The 23,347-nt window shown below is 36.0% G+C and overlaps 2 protein-coding genes across 7 annotated transcripts in view; both read right to left on the minus strand.

Moving 5' to 3' along the window:
* Window positions 1–10,775, minus strand: part of fam13b (family with sequence similarity 13 member B) — a 69,094-nt gene extending 58,319 nt beyond the window's left edge. For 5 of the 6 annotated variants that reach the window (XM_080900182.1, XM_080900180.1, XM_080900183.1 and 2 more), the window contains exon 1: window positions 10,533–10,774. The gene's annotated coding sequence lies outside the window, so the exon portion shown is untranslated. Of the gene's footprint in view, window positions 1–10,532 lie in introns of all 6 variants that reach the window. The other variant, XM_080900181.1, reaches the window with a different exon arrangement.
* A 2,547-nt stretch (window positions 10,776–13,322) lies between these two features.
* Window positions 13,323–22,743, minus strand: cxcl14 (chemokine (C-X-C motif) ligand 14). The gene is made up of 4 exons (XM_080900392.1): window positions 22,106–22,743; window positions 20,253–20,358; window positions 16,578–16,691; window positions 13,323–14,716 (listed from the first exon to the last, which is right to left on the minus strand). The coding sequence occupies exons 1-4, from the start codon at window positions 22,167–22,169 to the stop codon at window positions 14,701–14,703; spliced, it is 300 nt and encodes a 99-aa protein (XP_080756518.1). The 5' UTR covers window positions 22,170–22,743; the 3' UTR covers window positions 13,323–14,700.
* Between the last annotated feature and the right edge of the window lie 604 nt (window positions 22,744–23,347).

Below are 23,347 nucleotides of genomic sequence, written 5' to 3' on the forward strand. Positions count from 1 at the left end.
GGCAAAATGCATGAATGGCAACAACAGAGAGCAGGGATTTTGGTGAGAAATAAATACTCTGTCATTTAGATTCTCGCTGCTAGAATTACAAATTTGATACTTAATATTATTATTATTTGTTTTATTCTCAATTTGTACAATTTAAGAAAAATATTAAGTAATTTAAAACAATATATACATAGATAGCACTATCCTTTGTGTTAAAAAGCCTGAAGGTTGAATAGCATCTAATTATTACATAGACTGTTCATGGCAAGTGTATAAAGCAACAGAATAGAAGGATTACATATAAATAGATGTTAATATAAATAAATACATTTTCCTACTAAGACTCAAGTAGATACTACTATACTCTATCTAGCTTAATCTGTAGATTAGTTTTAGAGTTGAAGAGTATTATTTAGCATTCAGTCATTTATTAGTACAAAATCAAATATTTTGCGGATAGTTAACATTTTTAATTTTACGTTAAAGTTTTTTTTTATTTTACAACTTTGAAATTATAGTCTATTTCTTGGAGGCAGACAGCAGCAGGTCAAGTCAGGCTGAGAGTCTAAGATACAGACAGATGGGGGAATAAAGGAGTAGAGTTATAGAGAATAAAAGAGCATCATAAAGAGAATGGCTAAACAGAATGGCTGAAAGAATAAGAAGAGGAAAAGCACACGGGAAAAATTGAGTAGTGTATCCACACAAAGATGGCGCATCATTTTTACAATTTGTTTGTTTTTTATTTTTCTTATGCCAAATGAGGAAAACTGGCAATTATCTTGCTCAAACAGAATCCAGTTTGCGTGCAGAAACACTAATGAAGTCACAGAAGAAAGGGCAAGTGAGGTAAGGAGGAGGGGAAAAAGGCAGTAAAGCTGGTGTTTGCCCTTGAATCAGCAGCAACAGCTCACTGCCCTAGCCTAGTTTAGCTGCTCCTTCTGTGATAAATTAATAAGCACATGTCTTTGGGGGACATCTTCTTTTCAGGCCTTGTTATCTCTTTCCCTCGAGGAACATTCACAATCTTCCTGTTAACTATTTTGAAGATGCAGGGGACATCTAATAAAAATAACCATTTCAACACATATTTTTATACTATTTCATGCAACATGTACTTTAAAAACTAGTACAATAGGCTGTCAAATGTTGGTTAGCTTGATTTTCTTTGAAGCTAGAGAATCTGATGAATATGACAGCTCAAGGGGGTGAACAGAGCTAAATCTTGTTTCATGTAACCAGCCTATGCAGCACGCATCATATCATTCTGGACAGTCGTTTAGAAAATGCAACCTACAGACATTTTTGGAAACTGTAACAGCAATTTTCTGATACTTTATACTGATATTTTATGGATAAACAACCATCTGATTTATGAAGGCCTTTGAATTAATTTGTCTTAAAATTTCATAGGACTCATGTGCCTTTCAAGGGAAACGGTAAAAACAAAAAACAAAAAAAAACAACCTTTCTTTGCTTCCCAGAAGGGCTTTGACATTGAAAAAAGCTCTAACGCCTACAGTGGAAACACAAGTGCAGCTCTGTGCAGCCAATGTGGGAGTGGAGGGAAAGCAGCATTTTGTTTGGGACATTTGCATAAAGTTTGATTGGTTGCCATCTGGGTAAACAGACATACAGAATTTATTTTTTTAACACTTTACCAATAACCCAAATCAGATTTTTCTTAAACTAAAGAAATGGTTATGGTCACATTTTATTAAATATAACCATCTTAAAAAAGGTCATTTGCACACAGACTGTGCAATCTCCCAAAGAAGTCTATTATACAGTATACATAGTATATATTACTGTCTAAGCATTGGCTATATACTGTGGCTTTACTGTCATGAATTATGTCTGGATGACAGTAGGCCATCACTAACATTCAGCAATGTTGCATAAAAGATAAATGGGACTTTTGATAGTGTATTATCAACTTTTAGTGCAGCCTCTTTATCAAGCCAATCCCAATAGAGCTATTAAGTAGTTGAAGATTTTTTTGTTTAGAGGCCTTATAATCATAAACGTTTAATTATTTCCCTCAGGCCTTCAGAGGTGAAGACTGTACTTTAAATTGTCCCCCTAGAGCTCACACTAATATATCCTTAGAAAACTAAGTAATAATAAACCAGTGGTTTTTGATCAAACGATAGCATCTACAGCAACAAAGTCATGTGGAGCTGGCACATCTAAAGTAATTACCCTCTATCAAGAAAATTATGCAAAAGATTATGAACAAGAACATTAATTACTGTAAAAATGGGGTTTTAAGTCAACAGATCTATTTCAAACTTGTACTGTAAAGTAACTGCAGTAGTCATTTTAACATTCAGGTGTGGTTCACACTAAATTCAGCAGGTGTATAATCTGCGGATAGGTTTTGTATGGTGATATATATCTCATGTCTTGTATGCATATTATGTAAGTAATCGGTTATTTTTTTTGATGGTACTGATATCTATTAAATACATAGTAAATTCGATTGCTATGTCTTTCTTTTTTCTTAGTTGCCATGGTGACAAAATATGCACCACTGGTGTGAAGTACACTTCCTACTGATATACACGACCTACAAATTTGAAAGTAAATGTTTTGTTTCCAGAGCTTCCATATACCTCAACACACTCATTTCAGTTCACCATCAAAGCATTACAGATTAGGTGGTAGCCCGACCTTAGCAGAGCTTGGAGGAGTTACTGGGCCCAGCCTCCTTTGAGGCAGTGACTTTGAGCTTTTTTGATTTAGCATCGATCTGTATCACCTCTTTCTCTCACTCGTTCTCACATTGATGGAAATTTCCAAATGTCTGCACTCCAACTTTGGGCCAATACTCTGCCGGTATTTTACTTCACTGTTGCCTTTGTACATTGTGTATGTCTGGCATCTCTGTGAAAGCAGTGACAGTGCAATGGGAAAGTCAAACCCAAACAATGAGGAAGCCTGTTGTCCAGTATCACAGAATGAATATCCTTTGCATTACTATACAAAGACTGAATGAGGCTCAATTAACAGAGTAGTCTACACAGGATAGTACAAGTCTTGTCATTCCCATCTGTGTGTGAGTTCCTGTGTGTAAACAATAGATCAAAACACCAGCTGTGAGCATAAGCTGACAAATGAACAACAGTGACCAAGCAAAATCTGATACGAGTTCAAGCTATAGTTTCACAGAGAATAGAGGAAGTGACATTTTAATTATAGCTTTTGCTGCTGTCTTTTACTTCCTTTAACTGCATCTTTTTATATTTTGAACTTTTTTTAAGTGAACAAATCTACATTGTGGTAAGTAGTTAGGTTAATTAAGAGGGATATTTTAGCCATTACGTTTAGGCAGTTTTGCATTCTCACCAAAAAGGGCAGAGAAATGAGTTTAGATCAATGAGGATTTGCTTCTCAATTATTGCTCTGTGGCCACGAGTCAATGCTTGTTCTCCACATGCATCGAACACACAAAAGAGTTGCTTTTCTCTTCAAGATGCACTTGCTAAATTTTGTTTGCCATTTTTACTATGATAAGAACAGAGGTATAATAGATAATTTAAGTCAAGGCAAATGACAAAAAATGTAATTGAAAAAGCACCATTTTTTTACCCAACTAATTCCACGTGTGGAAAAAGGAAGAGCATGTACAAAAGTATCCAGAGTAATGATGTAATTTTCTTTTTGTAAGTAGAAACCCATCTGGGAAAACGGAAACGCACAACAGAATCTAGCAAGACTGTGTACTTATTAAAGTGTAATGTAAACAAAATATTAAGAGTGGGAAACAGTTCATATCATTGTTTGTAGACTTCAAGGGAACAGTTTCATGATATTATAATCACTTAATTGTTGTTCAACCTAATGATACTGATATTTAAAAACTAATATAAATAATTATTATAATGCAGTTTCCCATGCATGTCTAGTTTTATATAATGCATGGCCTTTGTGTACAACTTTAAACAGTTCTGTGTTTGCTATGATTTTTATAAATCTTTAAAAATATTTCCTTAATTTTACTGATTTATATGAACAGTAGTAGAGAGTATCCATCATATTCATGTAACATTGTAACATAAACCCTTAATGTGCCCAGATGAAAATAAACCAAAGTACATTCCATTAAATGAGTTTCCGTGCAAAAGCCAATGCTGAACAAGTGAGCACAGCTGATCCCAGATCTAGGTAAGCAATGACTTGACCTGAAATGGCTCCAGAGCAGTGTTGAGAGGTTTTAATAGCTGAGTTTGATGCCAGCAAACTAACTTTACCCTTCAATCCAAGCCAAACAGCACTACTGCCAAATCAAGAGAGGAAAACTCACCTCTGAGGTCAAGGTCAAATTAATGCATTAGCCATTTGCAAAGCCTTGCTCTAGCTATCACAAGTATAATTCAAGAGGTTTGAAAGCATGCAGTAATAGCTGACTGACTGTTGGCTTTACTGATTCCAATTTGGCTTAAACGGGACTTAAAACAATTTTTACTGATCACCCACCCCAGTTGTGATAAGTCACTTTCATACATTATAAAGAATAAATTATCAACAAAAGTGAGTCACTATTTCTTTCTACAAATAAAAAAACAAGGAAACTTGGGCAACTAAACCAATTCAGTCTTTAGTTTCGTATATGTATATATATATATATATATATATATATATATATATACACACACACACACACACATCACACATACATACATACATACATATTATAGACAGGGTGGCAACTAATTATGCAAACCAAAGCTGAAAATAGATATAGAAACCAATACACTTAAAGATATTTAGCGACTGGGGCTTTCCAAAGCAGGAAGAAAACCACAGGCTTAATGTACAAAGGTCTGCAAATACTGTAGAAAATAGTGCTAAGAGTTACAAATATATTTTATGGTCGTTTGTCATGCTGTATTTACAGTTATATGACCTTGCTCACCAGGCAATCTCTGTGGTTGCTCGACACTCAGCAGATACTGTACGGCTAGGGCACTGTCCTTAAACCTACTGAGAACACGGTGTCAGCCCCAGATTACTTAACCCCAACCAGCTGCTCAGTACAGGATTTCTCCATCTGCCTAATTGAATACTGTAGCCCTCTGCTTTTCAAATGAACTCCAAACTAAAATTAAGAACTGCTTTCATCAAATAACTACAGCAAATAGAAACGAGATCAAAACCCGTGAGAAGTATACTGTTTATCTACTAACAGACTAAACAAAGTGAATTGTTTTAAACTTATAAATGTAATTATCAATTTCTGATTTGGAATTTTCAAACGTAAATACAAATTGTCAAAAGATTGTAACCACTCTCTATTGGCTCATTGTTGCTGCCCAAACAGTTCTGACCCACAAAGCCTGGAGGCTGCAAGGCCTTTTAAGGTATTTCGCACTCAGACATGAGCAAAAAGATCAGTCAAGTCCTTCAAAGTGCAATGAGGACCTTGTTTTACTTCCCCCCCCCCAACTCCATCTCTCTTTTTCATAGTTTTTCCCTTCATGGCACTCATCACTGATCTTTTAAAGATGATCAGTCAGATCTTTACACAAGACTGATTCTCTAGCATTCTCCAGAGATCAGTTTATACGTGGGACATTTAGTTTATACCAGACCCAAGTGCCATCTATCCCCCTCACCACTCTCCTTGCTGACCACTTCTGCAAAGTGTTATTTCATACCACAAGGAGCTTGATAACTTAATGCATTTTGTGTCAGTTTTTTAGAAGTAGTGACAAACTGTACTTTCACATGACTTCCTGATTTCATAATTGCCTGACACAGCGATTTTTACTGAGCTGTTTACTGTCATTGAGGAAACAGCGATAGCTCCATGTTTGAGAGCACTTAGCAATTAAATACATACATGCCAAAAGGATCATACTAGTCATACCTGTTGATGGAAGTCCTAAAGCATGTACACATGGTATTTATCAAACCAAAGGGTGATTTTCATCATTTCCATCTATTCTCTATGTACAGTTAAAGTTCTGATATTCTTTGTTATTCAAGGTAAATGACAAAATATGAGGAAAAAAGCTTCTATGAGGGTTTTTTTCCCCTCATGTAGAAGCTTTCGTTTCTATAGCCACCCAGTGAACCATCTCCATTTACACAGTCTTTGAGCCAGGTCAGTGACACACAGCATGACACTGCCTTCGGGCAGTTTTGGTTTAATTTACAACAGAGGGCAGTGCTTTGGATTTCCTCAGCTTGTAGCTACATACTTTGATATTGCTACTCCTTTTCATGGGAGTTTGTTGTTGTCCATCACTGAGTACTTAGCCTTGTGCTTACACATGACATACAAACATACAAATGGTGTTTTCACCAATTCTACTAGTTATAAGTTACAAAGCATATTTGCTATATACGTGCTAACATAAACCAAATGAGATTTAATTTTGTAGCTTTCTGGTATTGCTCCAGCTTTAGCAAACTTTGGGGCATATTTAGTTTGGCTTGGGGCCCTATACACAGCATTTAAAAAAAAAAAACATTCAATGACTAGGCAACAATAGTTTCACACTCCAGGCAGCTGTGTGATTTTGACACTGCTGTGTGTGCGTGTGTTTTTCCTTCCATATAAAAACTATGGGTCGTCTTACATGTATGTCTTATCTGACACTGTAGGAGGCTGGAGATTTCTGACTTTGTTGGTATGTGCATACGTGAGAGACTCCACATAAAGGGCTGCAGGTTCAGTTTAAGTACACTTAATGAGAATTTAATTTTTATTTGATTTCAGTATTAATAGTTAGTTATAAGTAGGTATAGTAGGTGACTAGAGGTAAAATAATTACTGTAATTATTAAATTTCCAGCTGTTAACATCTAGGCATCTCATGAAAAAAAAAATACTAACTTATCCAATTATTCTTGAATGTGGCATATGGATCCTCTACTCAACCCAGTGAGCTACGCCACCACCCAGTCACTACTCATTCTTATTAGTGGATGACAACTTGAATATTTGAAATTCATACCGATTCCTGTCACAATATGACAAATTACTGCTTTTTCTCCTGTATTTAGGGCTTAATATGTTACACTCCACTCTAAGAGCCTCTAAGAGTAAGAGCCATTGTCACCATTTTTGGAAAATGTACAGTTTCATCCATCCATCTTACCCAACTTAGGGCTGGAACAGTTTTCATGTAGTGAGAGGTAAAGTACTCCCTAGGCAGGCGGCCTGTCTTTTGCAGGTCTAGCATAAATGGAAAGTCATCCCTTCATACTCACATACACACTTATAGCCAATTTAGAATCACCAGTTAACCTAACATGCATGTATATGCACTGTGAGAGGAAACCGGTTATTAAAATTGATAAAATTGATAAAATCACTGGAGGAGTAATAAAAATTTAAAATAGATTTTAACTGCAGTTCCACATTAAGTTAAAGTTAATGCAGCCCATTTCAAATCAATCACAATAAAATCATACTGATCAGTTTTTATTAGAGAGATGTTTGCGCTCCCATTATCTAGCTCATTTACACCAACAACTCCAGAACTCAACTCTAGAATGACCATAAAGCTGAATCAACACTTTGCTTAAACAGTTTCATCAAACATGGACAATTATAACCTTTATTAAGGTAGACTGTATTGGAGGACTGTTGTATAAGACCACTTGTAAAGTACTGTCAGATTAAATCCAAGGTGTTTTTACAGCAGCTAACTTTAGAACTACTTTTATTTTTTCCACTGACCTGTATAGATCCACCTGTTGTTTCTTAGACACTAGTGTTTTGGTAACAGGTTATACTGTACTGAGAAGGCCTAAGACTAAAGTAGATAAAAATAATTCTTATTTTATATCTGAAGAGCTCAACACAATAAAGATTATCCAATCAGAACAGATTGGAAACAAATCAGAGGTTGCTTCTGTATTAAATTACTGCCAGGACAGTTTTGTGACATAAATAACATATAATCTAATTTTTTCAAGCTTTTAGTTTTTTAATAAACTAGTATCAAAAACAAAGATATCGTCTGGACAGCTTGTAACATAACTGTTAGAAGTCTTTCAGCCCTTTGTAACAATCCTGATATATATTTACCCATTATAAAATTGATAACATTGACTTCTGCAACTGATCAAGACCAATGCAAATGTTCTGTTGATATATTAGTATATCTCTAGTTATCAAAATGCCATCCCCATCATTTGGTTAGCTGATGATGTCACAGAACAACTCATTTTAATTCCCAATCAACTTAATCACATATATTTTCTAATGTAAATTTCATAAAAAGCTTTTCATAGCATAATTTGAAATCTAGTTAACTTGTTTTGTCTGACAAACAACAGAAATGTATCATTTACTACCAAAATAAAACAAAGCTTTTTATTGCAATTAAAAATCTCGAAGTCATAAATGGTATTTATGACTGCAAATTACGCAGTGCTGAGCAGTGTACCAGTCTTTCATAAATGCTGTACCAGTTAAAAGATACAACGCCCACCGTGTCCTTTCAAATAGCTTATATTATTATTTATCTTATTACTGCCATGGATACTGCTGAAGCGCATGAGAAGGGGGCTTTTATGACTGTACAGTCTTCTCACTCATAGTTCCTGTCCTATGAATCATACACATTATAAGGACAGCCATTACAAATCTGCAAATCTCTTCAACTGGGAACAATCCTAGGACACAAGTTGTCAAACAAACTATTTAATTAATAACTTCATATTTACACAATTATGCCGCTTAACAGCATACTGGGTAATTCCTCAAGGCTAAAACACTGTTTATCGTGACAAGTCCAAATGGAGTTCGTATCAAAGCTTTACAACAAAGACTTGCTATATATTGACTTTATTTAAAAACAGGGGCAAAGGTAGCATTGCAGCAAACATTTTATTTTGAATTTATTATGTACCATTTAAACACAGTTTTAAGACAGTTGAGCCCAACTGCTGATATTCAAGCCCCTGTTGATTGCCTATCAACTCAAAGCAGCTTTCTTCTCTGACCTCTGGCACAAACAAGGCTTTTTATCCAAAGAGCTTTTGCTCACTTGATATTTTCCCTTTTCCAGACCAGACTGAACTTCAAACTAGATTGTGAGAGCACTTGTTTTACTTGTGCACAGTACAGAGAGGTGTGTAGGAAAATACTCAGACTAGCCCATCTGGCACCAACAGTCAAACCAAGTTCAAAGTTATTGAAACCACTTTTCTTCCTCATTCTGATGCTAAGTTTAAACTTCAGCGGGTTGACTTGACAAAGTCTGCATGCCTGAATCCATTGAGTTGCTGCCATGTGACTTCCTAATTAGGTATTTGTGTTAATGAGCACTTTAAGAGGTATAACTAATAATTGTGAATGTGTATTATTTAGGTGCGCTGTAGTTTGAAATGTATTCGAACTAAAAGGGTTTTATAGAATTAACTCCTACAAGTCATGAAGTGAAAAAATTATTTGTTATTTTATATTTATTATTTGAACCTATATGGTAGGCACAGAAATAATATTACTAACAACATACCTGGATATACTGGTAAATTCCTCTTAACTAATGCCTTATTTATGACCTAAATTGGCCAAATATTTATGAATAATTGTGAATTACAGTCTAGTTTTCATACACATGGAAGTTCTTTTACTTATGCACACTATACAGCGTATGCAGAAGACCAACCCGTCATGCTTCTTGACATGTTGCCGGATGCCATTATGCAATCACCAAGACTTCAAAAAGCTCAGAAATAAACGTCAGCCTCTCATTTCAATGTAACGCCATTGCTGACGCAATTATTGCACATATACATATCCTCATCTGGATCAGCACAGCTTCGTATCAAATCATGTGAACCTAAGCATTGGCGAACATTCCAGCACACACAGTTAAATGAATCCGAGCAGGAAGCATCTGTGTCAGTGATGAAGCTTTCCAGAAATAAACAGAACAGAAAACGAAACCATCTACAACTCGGGAGAACACGAATTCCAGGAACACAGATTTCAAAACGGTTTCCGTATAATCCTGTATAAAAAACCCGTCATAACCGGATGATTTTAAACTATCCTACCTACTGCGTCTCATATTCTTGATGCACAAGCAATATCACACAACTCCATAATTTATATATATTATCAAATGTACACAAAACTTTTTTTTTTTTTTAAATCCATTGAGTGTTTTTTTTTTTTTATCTTGCGGTACTGATAAAAGCCAACAAACACTCAATTATTTAGGAGTTTCTTTTTCTGTCTCCGAATTAGCTTGCCGTGCCTGCGGAGGAGCCACAGATGTGATGGAACTGCTATTCGGTGCTATCCGTTAGCCACTAGCTCACAGTGACCACAAATGTAGTCGCAAACGGGTTTAAGCCCCGCTGTGCGCTTTAATATTAGCCTCTACGTAAAGACACATATAGAGCAGATATATCATATCAGGTATACATGAGAAAAAAATGATATAAACACATAATAGAAATGGTCAGACAGAGTTAGCTTAGCAGGCTAGCATTAGTTAGCGTTTAAGATGCTGAGAGAACCAGAAGAAGAGCTGTTAGCAAGGAAAGCTAATCAGACGCTCCGGGGTACCTTACCAGGTCAAAACAAACAGGAAAGCGGAGCGAGATGCATTAATTTCTTGTTTCGTTTCTGAAGCCGACTTCTGGTGAGACGGTAACTTTGACGAGATCAAAGCAAATAATGTAGAAATATCGTCGGGAACATTGCAAAGACACTCGAAATTAATGTGGTTCCTGTTTTTTTGCTCAGACTGGCTCGGATGCCCGTTCGCAGGTCGTTGCTTGGAGAGACTCGCACACATACACACACACACACCCTCCAGGGACGAACCTGCCAAATACTGGCCCCGCCTCCTTTACTGTGAGCGCAGCAGGAGACAGCTGCCAAATACTGACCCCGCCTTGCAGACAGCTGTAGACTAGCAGAGACATCTTAAAACGCATCTGTGGCTGATTTCTTTATCTACTTATAACAGTAATAATCCAGTGTCAAGTATATGTTATTTTATATATATATATATATATATATATATATATATATATATATATATATATATATATATATATATATATATATATATATATTTCCTATCCTCTATATATATATATATATATATATATATATATATATATATATATATATATATATATATATATTCCTATCGTCTATATATATATATATATATATATATATATATATATATATATATATATATATATATATAGACGATAGGAAATAGGTGCAGCGATTTACGCACAAATGTGAATGTGTAAACGTAAAAGTAAGTACAGTACAGTACAGTACAGTAAAAGTAAGTACAGTATGTAAGGCAAAAACACACTTGGGCTTATTTCTCTTTAGGAGGCACCTTGCTAGCGCAAAAACATTTTATTTGTGGCAAACTATGTTGTGTTTCACTTTTTTTGTATAACCAAATGTGTTTTTACAACATTCTGCTAGTAACAAAGTGACTAAAAATAGATTTCAAATTTGGTTTTGGCTATATTACACTATTGTGCAAGACTGGTTTTTCCCCTGAGTTGTGTGGCTTTTTTATACTTGAATGGCTTCACAAACAGTAGAAAATGTAAAAAATGCTCTGGTACAAGGAATGGACTGAAAATTAAAGAAAAAGCAGCCAATGTCTAAAGAAAGATTGTGAAATAATTTCAGAAAGCCTGGAGAACTGCTGCTCACTTTAAAATATTACATGGAAGTCTGGCTCCTTGGAAGCAAAAGAAAGGAGTGGCAAGAGACTTTTGCACAGTGCTGTAAGTTCAGTCTAATAATCTCTTTTTTATATTTTAGAAATAATAAAGTACTATTGCTATTGTATGCTTAATAATGCAAAGATTCTTTTATTATTACTTGCATGTTAGATATGTGTTTGTTTTGTTTGTTTTTTCTCTTCCAGTGTTTTTGTACATTGCTTCTTACAAATAAAACTAATGAATAAATGTATAAACTAAAACCTTTAACTACATATACTTTAATAAGCACCCCTTTTTTCATATGCTGGCAGCATAATAAACCTGAGCCTTTACAACAAAGTCCACCCCATAAACTATATGTGTAACAATTGTAACCTTAAGGTCCACAAGTGTGCTTTTTTTTCTCGAGCTTTTATCTTCAATTTGCTGCCTTTCATGGCAGATAGAGTTTGTGCAGTTACATAAAGATAGTTGCAAGTTAATTAATCATTAAATGAATAGTTTATGTGCCTAAAAATAAAACACTGAAGTAATAGAGATAACATATGCTGTTATGAAAACGTAACCACTTTTAGAGATTTGTTAAAGTGAATAAAAGAGCATTACACGTATTTGATATCCAGCCTGCCTATACTGCACATAGTGACATGATAAATAAATGTACTATATTAGTTATGCATTATATTACTTAACATAAATGTATTTTATGTATAAATACAGTGGAGCAAAGTCACTTTCAGGATATTAAATGTGACTGAATGGGTATTTACCGCCACCTGGTGGAATAGTTGTAAGAAAAAAAGGTTTCTTTGCTGTTTCAGTTGAACTACGATTCAATAATTCAATTAAATGAATTAAATACAAACACAAGCTGACACAAGCTCTATAGACACTCTATAGACACTTTATTGCTGTGTTTATTGTTTAACAATCTAAGGAAGGTCTAACAGTGAGCTTGGCGGGCTTCAAACACACACCCTCCAAGAATCTGTTACCAAAACAAGATTTAAATAGCAAAAAACAGCTATAATGCAGTAATACAACATACATGATGCTATAAAGTCTTAAGATGAATTTATTCTTTATTCTCAGTAACGTATAGGCTATATGTTTCCACTTCCAAAATGCTTCTTTACGAATGTATGTGTGTGTATGTGTGTATATGTGTGTATATATATATATATATATATATATATATATATATATATATATATATATATATATATATATATATATATATATATATAATGTGCAAAAGGAATAATAATAATAATAGGAATAATAATATTCAAAAGGAAGAATGAAAGAATTGGTTAGGAGATACTGAAGTCATCCATATAGGACTATAGGAAAAAGAAAACCAATGAAAAAAAACCCATAATGGCCATACAGCTTAAATTGTTGTGAGTGTTGTCTTCTGTGTGGGCAGTAATTGTAATTCAGACTCTTGGAAGATTCAGCCAAATCGTCCCTAGCAAAGCATTACTTTTCCAATGCCTTTCTAACATCAAAATAACACAAACTCCATCATAAATGACAATTCTGATAACAGCCAACATTTCCTCCATCAATATATATATATATATATATATATATATATATATATATATATATATATATATATATATATATATATATATATATATATAAATCATACAACAAAAAGAAGACATACAAAAGAAACTTTTTTCTATGTAACCAAATCTTGCTATAGATCATTCTTTTGTGCCACTGAGCTTCCTTATTGTCCATAAACTAGTAAAAAACACACCAGTAAGCCAGACTATTTCACTGGGCAGAGTTTGAAACTATTGATAATGTCACTGTAATTTCCTTTTGCTTTACTGTTGTAGGTGCAGTAAAGCCCAGAGCACATTTTACTTCTGTCTGACAAATATTTCCTAAAATTATTCTAATTATTATTATTTTATATTTTCAGCAGGCGTTAAAGAGTTTAAATAGGTTTTAAAATCAAGATGCTGTCTACTGGTGCTATCGCCGGCCTGCCTCATATTTTTATGGATGCCACGATATGTAGGTCAGTTAAAAAAATATTTCAACCAGTGTGAAAATATGGAAACATATAGTCATTCGTCATAAACAGCTAGGATTCTTATATTCTTAGTGTCCTTAGTAATGACTTATTTGGACAATTTCCAATAAACAGACTGTAGCAGTGATGGCACAGATGACCTGTTTGATTTTTTTATATTTATTGAATGTGCACTCTGCAGGTTAAGTATGAGAACAGTTTGCAAAAAAATTGATTCAGTTGTCCCTCTGAAGATGAATTTTTATTAAGATGGAAACAGTTAAAACACTCACACACACACACACACACACACACACACACACACACACACACACACACACACACACACACACACACACACACACACACACACTGACTGTCGGACCTCCATAATCTGTCTGAATAAAAACAACTTCTGTATAAAATATAATCACACACTGACTGACTCTCCTCTACAGATACAGAGAATCTAATTTATGGAGAACCTTTATCCCATTATTTCAACTGCGCCCTTGTAGCCAAACCTTATACGCTGATTATATAAATATACCTGTCATACTGAATAGGATACGGAAAAGTGGAAACTGCAATGATTAAACACCAATACACTGTATTTTTAAGAGAAATATTTGCCTTTCCTCAGAATTTCTTTTTCTTGCACATTTTTCACCAAAGCCAAAACAAAACAGAAGCCCCTTTGAATAACAACCATACAACTGTTTGAACACAGATGGCGTTGTCCACAATTTGACAAATATAACTACAGTGGCAAAGACTGGAGTGGTGAGTGACTGTAACTACACTGATGGCCAACTAAAGCGAGCCCACCAGCCTATGTACAAATTGTAGATATCTCTTGATGCGCTTGACAGATCTCAGGCAGAAGAAGTAGAAGTACAGCTTCAATGCAGATTACATCTTGTACTTCACAAATGTAGTCCTGGTGGAGTTGGTGTCCTTTGTTTGTCTCACACGATCCTTGTGTTGAGAGCGACGGTGTTATGCTTCATACACCCTGTGGAAAACAAACATATATCTCTTACGAGATTTGCTCCTTTGGTTGCAAACAATGTAGGTTTTTTTTCAGCCTCCTAAAAAAGGTGTCTCTGTTTGAGTAGCGATCAAATGTTTACATGTAGTACGAACATGACTTTAATGCTTCTGTAACCAACAGTGTCCCTTAGAAATGCTGTTTTTGAAAAAATACGTCCAGAGGACTTTTGTCTAAGACCTGACTCTGACCTCTGAAGTTAAAAAGACTAGTTTTAACAAAACAAATCAATAAAGCATCACATCTTTATTGATAGCCACTGGATATGGTTTCAGCCCGGAGTCAGGGATAAAACTTGAAAAACTTTATGTGCATATGTTTATGAGTGGTTTATGCATTGCTTCTTAATGAAATGACAAAGAAGATATATAACATGGTAATAATAATGGTGATAATGCTTTATTAGGTACGCCTGTTTAGGTGATTGTTAATGCATATCTAATAATATCTAATCAGCCAATCACATGGCAGCAATTCACTGAATTTAGGCATGTAGACATGTCCAAAATAACCTTATAATGCTCAAACTGAGCATTAAAATGGGGAAGATAATTGTTAGTGCTGGTGCGGGCTGGTTTAACTAGCTCAGAAACTGCTGATCTACTGGGATTTTCCCACAAAACCATCTCAGGGTCTGTAGAGGCTAATCCAAAGGGAAACATTCAGTAACAGTTCTCTAGGAAATACTGGCTTGTCAGAAAAGAATAGCCTGACTGCTTTTAGATGATAGCAATGCAGAAGTAAGTCAAATAACCATTAGTTACATCAAATGTTGTTTGTGAAGTTTTGTAAACATTTGACAATATATATAAGTTATGGAGCTGTGCGATATTGTAAATACATGAAATGTTCTTCAGATTCTTACTTTTATTTACTTTAACAAATCTCTAAAAGGGGTTAAGTTTCCATAACAGCATATGTTATCTCTGTTACGTCAGTGTTTTATGTTTAGGTATATAAACTGGTACATTTATGTAACTGCACAAACTCTATCTCCCATGAAAGGCAGCAAATTGGACATAGAAGCTAAAAAAAGTACACTTGTGGACCTTAACTGTAACACCGATAGTTTATGGGTTTGACTAAGCTAACTCTGTCTGACTTACGTATTTATATAATTTTTTCTCATGTGAACCTGATAGATGACCACTAGATGTCAGTAGAATGCAGATCACGCTCAACTTAATTCTGTTTTGTTACGCCTACCAATGCAAGAGTAAAATCCTTGCTATGGTGGCCTCCATAGGACAAACAATTCTAGCTGCTGTTTATCTGTAGTGAGTGTAGGCTGTCATTCTGCTTTCACCTCAGCTGACAACATGGATCTAACATTTTTGGACTGGGACTCTTAGCGACACTTTGTCTCTGATAAACAGAAGGAAATGTGATTTTCAGGGCACTCGAGCCTAACATTAGCTGGCATAATGTTAGCTTATACCCAGCTGCTGTTGTTTTTTTTATTCAGGTTGTTATCATCTGTCCAGGGATGGGAAGGTCACGTGTCTACTCTGCTACCATAAGTAAATGTGACAGTATTTGGAATAAATAAATGTGTTCATGCACGGTTTCGTTCAGATACAGGAAGAGGATGACATTTTATCTAGTCTTATTTATTTATTTATTTATCTAGGCCACGTGTTTGTTCTGTGTACTATGAATTAATTGATTCTAAGTTTGTAAAATGTTTAGATGTTTCGGTTTGTGAAAATCAATTTGCTGAAATATATAATTACACATTAAATAACCTAACAACACGACTGACTGTACTTTTAACTAACATCACCTGATTTTTATTTATTTATTTATTTTGGTGTTAGGCTATTACCTGTGCTTGTCCTTCCAGATGCGGAACCATTTGACCAGGTTCTTAGTGCTCTGAAGTTTGGGATGAAGACAGTACTCCTGCCCCTTGAACCGAGACACATTCTCCATTGTCACACTGAGAACAGGAGCCGAGAAGAAGCAAAGGTTAAATACTGATTTTAAAAAACACAAAACATGACATGTAGGTTTTCCAGTCTGTATCAAGTACACATGTACTCTTGAACACTCTTATTTATTCCTATAAAAATTAAAAAAGATTTTTAAAATGTGCAAAAAGTTATTTTTGCACATGTGGCTGCCAGCTATTCAGTAAGATCGCTTTTAACATTTCAATGACTACATCACTTATGAAAAAAATAATATAGTGGCCCTAAAGGCCAAGCACTTACCGGAATCTGACTGCTATCATATCATGACAACAAAAATGGCTAGTGAGTAAAATAAGAACATTTCACAATGAAAGTTTTCAGTTTGACTTGGAGGGTTAAGTTCAGCTTAAGAACTCAAGGCACAACTTCATTGGAGTAAAAACACTGTTGTGAGCAAGTCAAACCATCTGAAAGCCAGTCTGAGTCTGCTGAATAGAGACTGGTTAAGGAGTAAGACATCTGACATGTTTTTGCCCCAAATTTTAGTGGCTATTCTAAGCTGCCTCCAATAACATTTCCACAGCTGAATGCCCTCCGAATTCAAAAGATCCGCTTGCACAGCTTTGCCAGCTTTTTTGGCAATGAAGCAATATTATGGAGCTGCCACTTAAAAATGTGACATCTAAGCTCATTGAATCAGTTCATCTGTCTGTTATGCTCTGCTTTTGGCAACGACAGAGACAGACTGCCTGTATGTGGCGTATTCAGATGAAAGAAGCGAGCGTGGTAAATATAAAAAAACAAAAGACCCACCATGCTAGGGGGCCTCACTATCCAGTGACACACTCAAAGGCTCAGCAAACCATGAATGCTAAATGACTTGACTGCAAAGGAACTTGACTTTTGATTCGAAGGCTGTATTCAGTGGTTATAAAGATTAGATTAAAGAGTTTTGCCTCTATTTTCCTGCCCATTTGGTTGTCCCTTTGTTTCACAATTGATGCCTTAGTTAGATAGCTCTGTGTTCTTTCTTTTGGAAGAACTGAGTTCTGAGTGTGTTTGATGGATAGAACATGAAACTTCCTGTGTATATTGCATTTAACCTAATTACCGTGATCGTTTGAGCTTTGGTTCCGACTCATTATCATTCACCTAGGTAGCTGAAGCACAGCCACTGACTGAAAACTTCCGTGAGTTATAAGGACATTAGAAAAAGGAAGGTGAAGATGAATGAAGTCCAGGGAAAAGACAGAAAATTGAGAGGACAGGTAGGAATAGGGAGATGGTATATGGGGCTCCTAGGTTGTGCATGTTTGTGGTTAGGAGTGGCTGCTGAGAATGCCAAACTAAGCGCTGTAAGCCAAACGACCAAAGTGGGGACTCTCTTGCTCATTTCTCTCCCACTCTCTTTCTTTCTGTTGCTTTCCGGAGCCTGCTGAGACTCATTTTTCACCAGGCACTAACGGCTGGTGGGCCCCATCTCATGCTAATAGAGCAACCTTGAATGATGACTGTGTGGCGCGTAACACCCTCACAGAAAAACAGACCTGTGAGGTGATGCAGACCAAATACAATATAATGCTTCTGACAGGTTTGTTCTTTTGGAATGCACACACAATTTATTTCTTGACTGACTTGATGTGTGACTATACATCATCCCTCCGCTTTGCAGCTGTATTCCTCCGCCAGCCAGTTACGTTGCAGTTCATGTATAAAATATGTAAGGTAGGAGTCATGAATTCAAATAGCCCTTTTCAGCCTTTATCATGAGTGATGACTTTTACAGAGTGTTAAATTTATTAGTATTTACAGTGTAAATTCTTGAGTTAAGCCCCAAAATGTTTTTTGTGAGGTTAGAGTGACCATAACCTCTGACCCTCAAAATGTAATCAGCTAAGCTAACATTTGGCTCAATTTTTAAGAAATTCCCTTGAGGCGTTCAAGAGCACATCACATTCATAAAAATATAACGTTCGGATAGATGGAGACAACATCTAACAGCTATTTTGTAACTATTCAGCACTTGAAAGGTGAAATTTTCAAATGAAATTTGAAACACTGATTAACACACTAAAATTTTCAAATATTATAATTTCTTTGCTGTACTCAACAACAACCGATTACCATAAAGTACTCATTTCGGAAGGGCATCTGTAATAAGATGAATGATTTTAATAGTATAAATGTACTTGGAGCTTAAATAAATTATTAATGATAAAACAAAAACAGAACAACAGCAAACTTAAAACTTAATAATCAATTTTACTTAATTAAAATTGCTATAAAAGCAGCAAATTGTGAGATAAGAGGACCTAGTTTTCTGTTTAAAATCAATTGATATGATAAACTGACTTAAATGGTTGGATATTATCTCAAACCTTTTGTAAAAAGTAGAATACACTTTGAGCATAAAAATCTGTCCACACATCACACAGCCTGTGTCCTCTGTGTTATATTGTAATGTGGCAGCAGGTGGCAGCAGAGATTGTGCATTGAACACCAAGCAGAGTCCCAGGAGGCTGACATAACATCCCCATCTGCTGTGCCTTCATTTAGCTTTGAAGCAAAAACTTAAAAAAAATGAAACGCACACAGCGTTTTATAGTTTTTTATTGGCTTGTGTGGGGCTTCATTCACATCAACTGAAATCATGTAGTACAGACTGTACGCATAATATGAATGTATTTATAAATTTCAGGTGAGAGTGTCTGTCTTAAAGCGCTACAGGTTACTTCTTTTGAAATATAATTCATAGGAGAAGAATCAGTTCATGGTGCATTCCTCAGTAGCTCAAAATGAGCATATTAGCTGTATGTGTGCTTGAACTTTGACCTGAAAGGTTAAATGTCTGATGGCAGAGAGAGGCAGAAAGATCAAGCACTGATCTGTGATTTAGCCCATTTTTTATTGTTTAAGTACAAATAGTCTTTTGAACACAGAAACATTACATTATTCTTACATTAACTAGACTTTAATAGATTAATAGATAGATTAATGGACTGCATCATTATGTGATGCTTACATCTCACACTGCCCATGATGTCTGAATTTACAAATAAAAGTCTGGAAATGTTCATGCTTGAGTAATTGAACATTGTGGAATGTCCTGGAAATCGCTGCTTTCTTCATCCCCTCCTTTTCAGGTAATAAATCATCCCCACCTCCTGTCTACAGGGAGTAATTAAATTATCAGTTTATCGCGCTGCAAATCTTTCAGAGTGTTTTAGGCACCAACGAAAGGGTGTTCTCAAAATGTGAGCGCGGCAGCTGAATATGTTAACAGTATGTTGGAGTATCATTATGCTTCAGGAACGGCTTTAAATATGCTGGTAATCTGCTAATTGTATGATTTGTATTCAAAGCATGTGCAGAGTACACGCTGGAAGAAAAAGGGGATGAATAACCAGAGGAAAGGGGGAAAAACAGGGAACACAGGTAAGCAGGTAGGAAAATGTCAAGGGATTAAGCAAAAAGAAGAATGTAAAGTAGGAATAAGAACTGAGGAAAAAAGCAGAGAGAGAAACGAGAAAATGCAGAAATGACATATGGAGAGTGACACACTGAAAGAGAATCAGAGTCTGACTCACAATATCATCTTCTCCTGGCAGAACGGGTGTTTGGGTTTGATCTCCAGCTTCTGTACATCCTTGTATCGGATCTTGGGCCCTTTTCTGGTGCACCTGCACTTGTAAGCTGTTGAGAAATATAATGCACACATTACACTGCTAAGACACAAATCTAATAAACTTGTCATGCAAGCTCAATTACTGCCAGTCAGACTGACAGGTATTTAACTGACAGGGAAGTTAATTCTTTGCAATCTGACGGCAAACTGGCGTGGAATCACAACGAAGTATTCCCGCTTTATCTTTGAATTATAATTCAAAGGACAAGTGGGTGTTATCTGTTTCTATATTTATATCTGGCAACACACAGCTGAAATTCCATGCTTTTACTTAAGTCACAGTCAAAGGCACATTAAAATAGAAATATAATTTGGCATGCAGTTAGACCCCTTTTTATATTAAGCATGACTAAAATGGAAACATCTGTGTAGAGAGGAAATTGGCTTGAATTCCACACTGTACGAGTTTTATGCTATTGCTGATTGTTCACTGCACATCAGCAAAATTAAACATGCTGCATTTATCCCGTTAAGCTCAGACGATGCATGGGTTCCTAAAGGTCTTACTGCCTTGCACGAAGAACTTGAGACTTCAGCTATCCTGTATTTATCTCACTATCATGTTGCTTCTCTATCAGACACTAATTTTATAAAATTCCTGCACTACAAGCACTAAGGGAGAGTCTATGCACCTCTTTAATTAAAGCTACATGTCATCTTACTTCTGAAGCATACATATATATTTAATAATGTCTGTCCATCATCTTCTGATCAACTTAAAATGATGCCTGTTCAGGGCAAGTTTTCTAGCTGTAGTAGTGAATATATTACACAGAGGAAATTAGTTTTGCTGGGCTGTATATTTGTGATGGGAGGTGATGACCTGGATAGTCCAAGGTTTCCCTCATCCATCATCTGCTATCTGTCCAGACCGCCAGGCACTAAATCTGTCACAAGCCCCCACAGTGGAGCGCGACTGAGCACCAACATATCAGACAACAAAGGCCAATAAAAATGGGCAAACACTGGTGTTACTATATTGTCAAAGGCAAACAGCTTCACCACTTTACACACTGAACTGAAAGAGATGCCCGTTAAACCTGTTCTCAAATGATGTATATGTTCACTTTCATATCTATATGGTGGGAAAGACGTTATACAAAAAGTCAGACAAAGTTTTCCCATAAAGTTTGACAGCTGCAGACACGAAAGGAGAATGAAACTATGATACAGAAAGAAAAATGCATTTTAAATAATTATGTAAAAACTAAAATTGGAATATTTTACTGTTAATTTAGTTACATAAGGGTGGCTTCGCTTGTCTTGCCAGACGCTGTATGTCCCAGGGGGCTGTTCAGGGTGCAAGGACGCTTGCCAACATAAGGCTCATCATAACAGCAGATTTCTTACACCAGAGTGGTATTCATTATTACAGTTCAGCTCCAAGATCTCAGTGTTTATGGATACTAGGAAACAAACAAAGTGCCTAATTGAGTGCACACTACTGCTAACACACTGTTTATGCCGACCTAAATTCATTTTTGGAGCACAGGCATGCAAGCAAACGCACCACTGAGTCCCTTCAGCAAAGTTGATTTCAGCTGTTGACTCTGGTTTCAAACAAACTGCACAGCATGAGTTGATTCCTCAATCTTTCCTTTCACGAACACAACACAACACACCAGGCGTTTGCTTTCACCTCCCACCTATTTTCGACCTACCGATAATTGTTCAGTTATCACAGCTTAAGCGCCGCACAGCCCATTTTGAAAAATGACAAACTTTAACTAAGATAAACAGGAAAAAAGTGTTTACCTTCTGCGCTCAGGCAGCATAAGGCCACCACTAACAAAAGCAGCACCGTCGTGCACCCACGCATGTCTTCACAAGTCCAAAAAGATTTAAAAAAAAAAAAAAGAAGTTCCTCAAAACCCGAGCCTTGCAAAGCAGTAAATACTGAAATATCAACAAAAAGTCTTTCGATATGTAGATAGCATCCACTACTGGGAGGCAGACGTGAAGAGCAATGGGGATTTCAGCTTTTTGGGGTCCCTTTGGAGCACTGATTGTGCAACTCCGTCTGTGCGTCCCGAGCGCTTGGATGAATCTCCAATCACTCGTTTAGGTCTCTCTCTCCCCGTCGCTTGCTGTGGAGAGGCAGGCAGCAGCTCTTTTAAAAGCTGCCCGCTATCCCATTCTCATTAATATGCACGACCAGACAGCGAATCAAACACTTGTTGTGTCCTGCGAGGGAGAAGTGGAGAACGTGGAAAGGGAGGGAGGGCAGAAAAAAAAACCAAAAGTGCACGTATTGTTCACCAAAATCTGGAAGGATGACGTCTGCTGGTCTGTTCGTCTCTTGTCCTGATTTCAGGCTGACAGACAGAAAACTTGGTGGAATGAAGAAAAACGCCACAATGACAGCAACAACAGAGCCAAGACAAAGGAAAAGTTCCTCCTCGCTGACAGGACAGTGAAATTGAAGGCTGACGTGTACGAAAATACGTTACCCAACACACATTGTGGGTCAGTGAAGGCAACATTTAAGGATCAGAGACTTAAATTGAAGAAAAAAAAAATCCGTGTTGTTGGCTAAAAACTGACCGGTAAAAATCACATGTTTAAGAATATATATGCTCAAGAGATTCAATTCATTTGCTGATAGAAGACTGTGAATTTTTTTAAGCATACACGCACATTGAAATCGTGGAGTATATTATTTTTCTCATTATTTTTTCCTCAATCAGATATAACCTATAACATAATAAATATTGATCAGTTTAGAGAAAACATTAAAAAAGCTGGATTTCCCTCGCCTGACGTCAGCATCTAGAAAGAAAACTGGACTGATTCGTTTCAAAAGCCATTGTCACGAAAACGTAATGAAAGTCTTACAACCTCATGTCTGATCACATTTGTCACTTTCTAAAAGTCAAATTATTTTCTGTCCTTCTTGCGTTTTTTTGGATGTCACTCAGTGAAATTCAAAGCTGATATTGTTTCTGTGAATGCTTTTTGGGCTTATTCTGTTCCCTGCATATGAATAAATGCACTCAT

This window comes from Rhamphochromis sp. 'chilingali' (assembly GCF_963969265.1).
Source record: "Rhamphochromis sp. 'chilingali' genome assembly, chromosome: 13".
NCBI lineage: Eukaryota > Metazoa > Chordata > Actinopteri > Cichliformes > Cichlidae > Rhamphochromis > Rhamphochromis sp. 'chilingali'.

Excerpts from the sequence above, each read along its gene's own strand:
- cxcl14 (XM_080900392.1), bottom strand. The coding sequence starts at position 22,169 with ATGCGTGGGTGCACGACGGTGCTGCTTTTGTTAGTGGTGGCCTTATGC. Across the intron at positions 20,359-22,105 it reads ATGCTGCCTGAGCGCAGAAG|CTTACAAGTGCAGGTGCACC; the intron begins GTAAACACTTTT and ends ATTTCTCAACAG. Across the intron at positions 16,692-20,252 it reads TGCCAGGAGAAGATGATATT|TGTGACAATGGAGAATGTGT; the intron begins GTGAGTCAGACT and ends TCCTGTTCTCAG.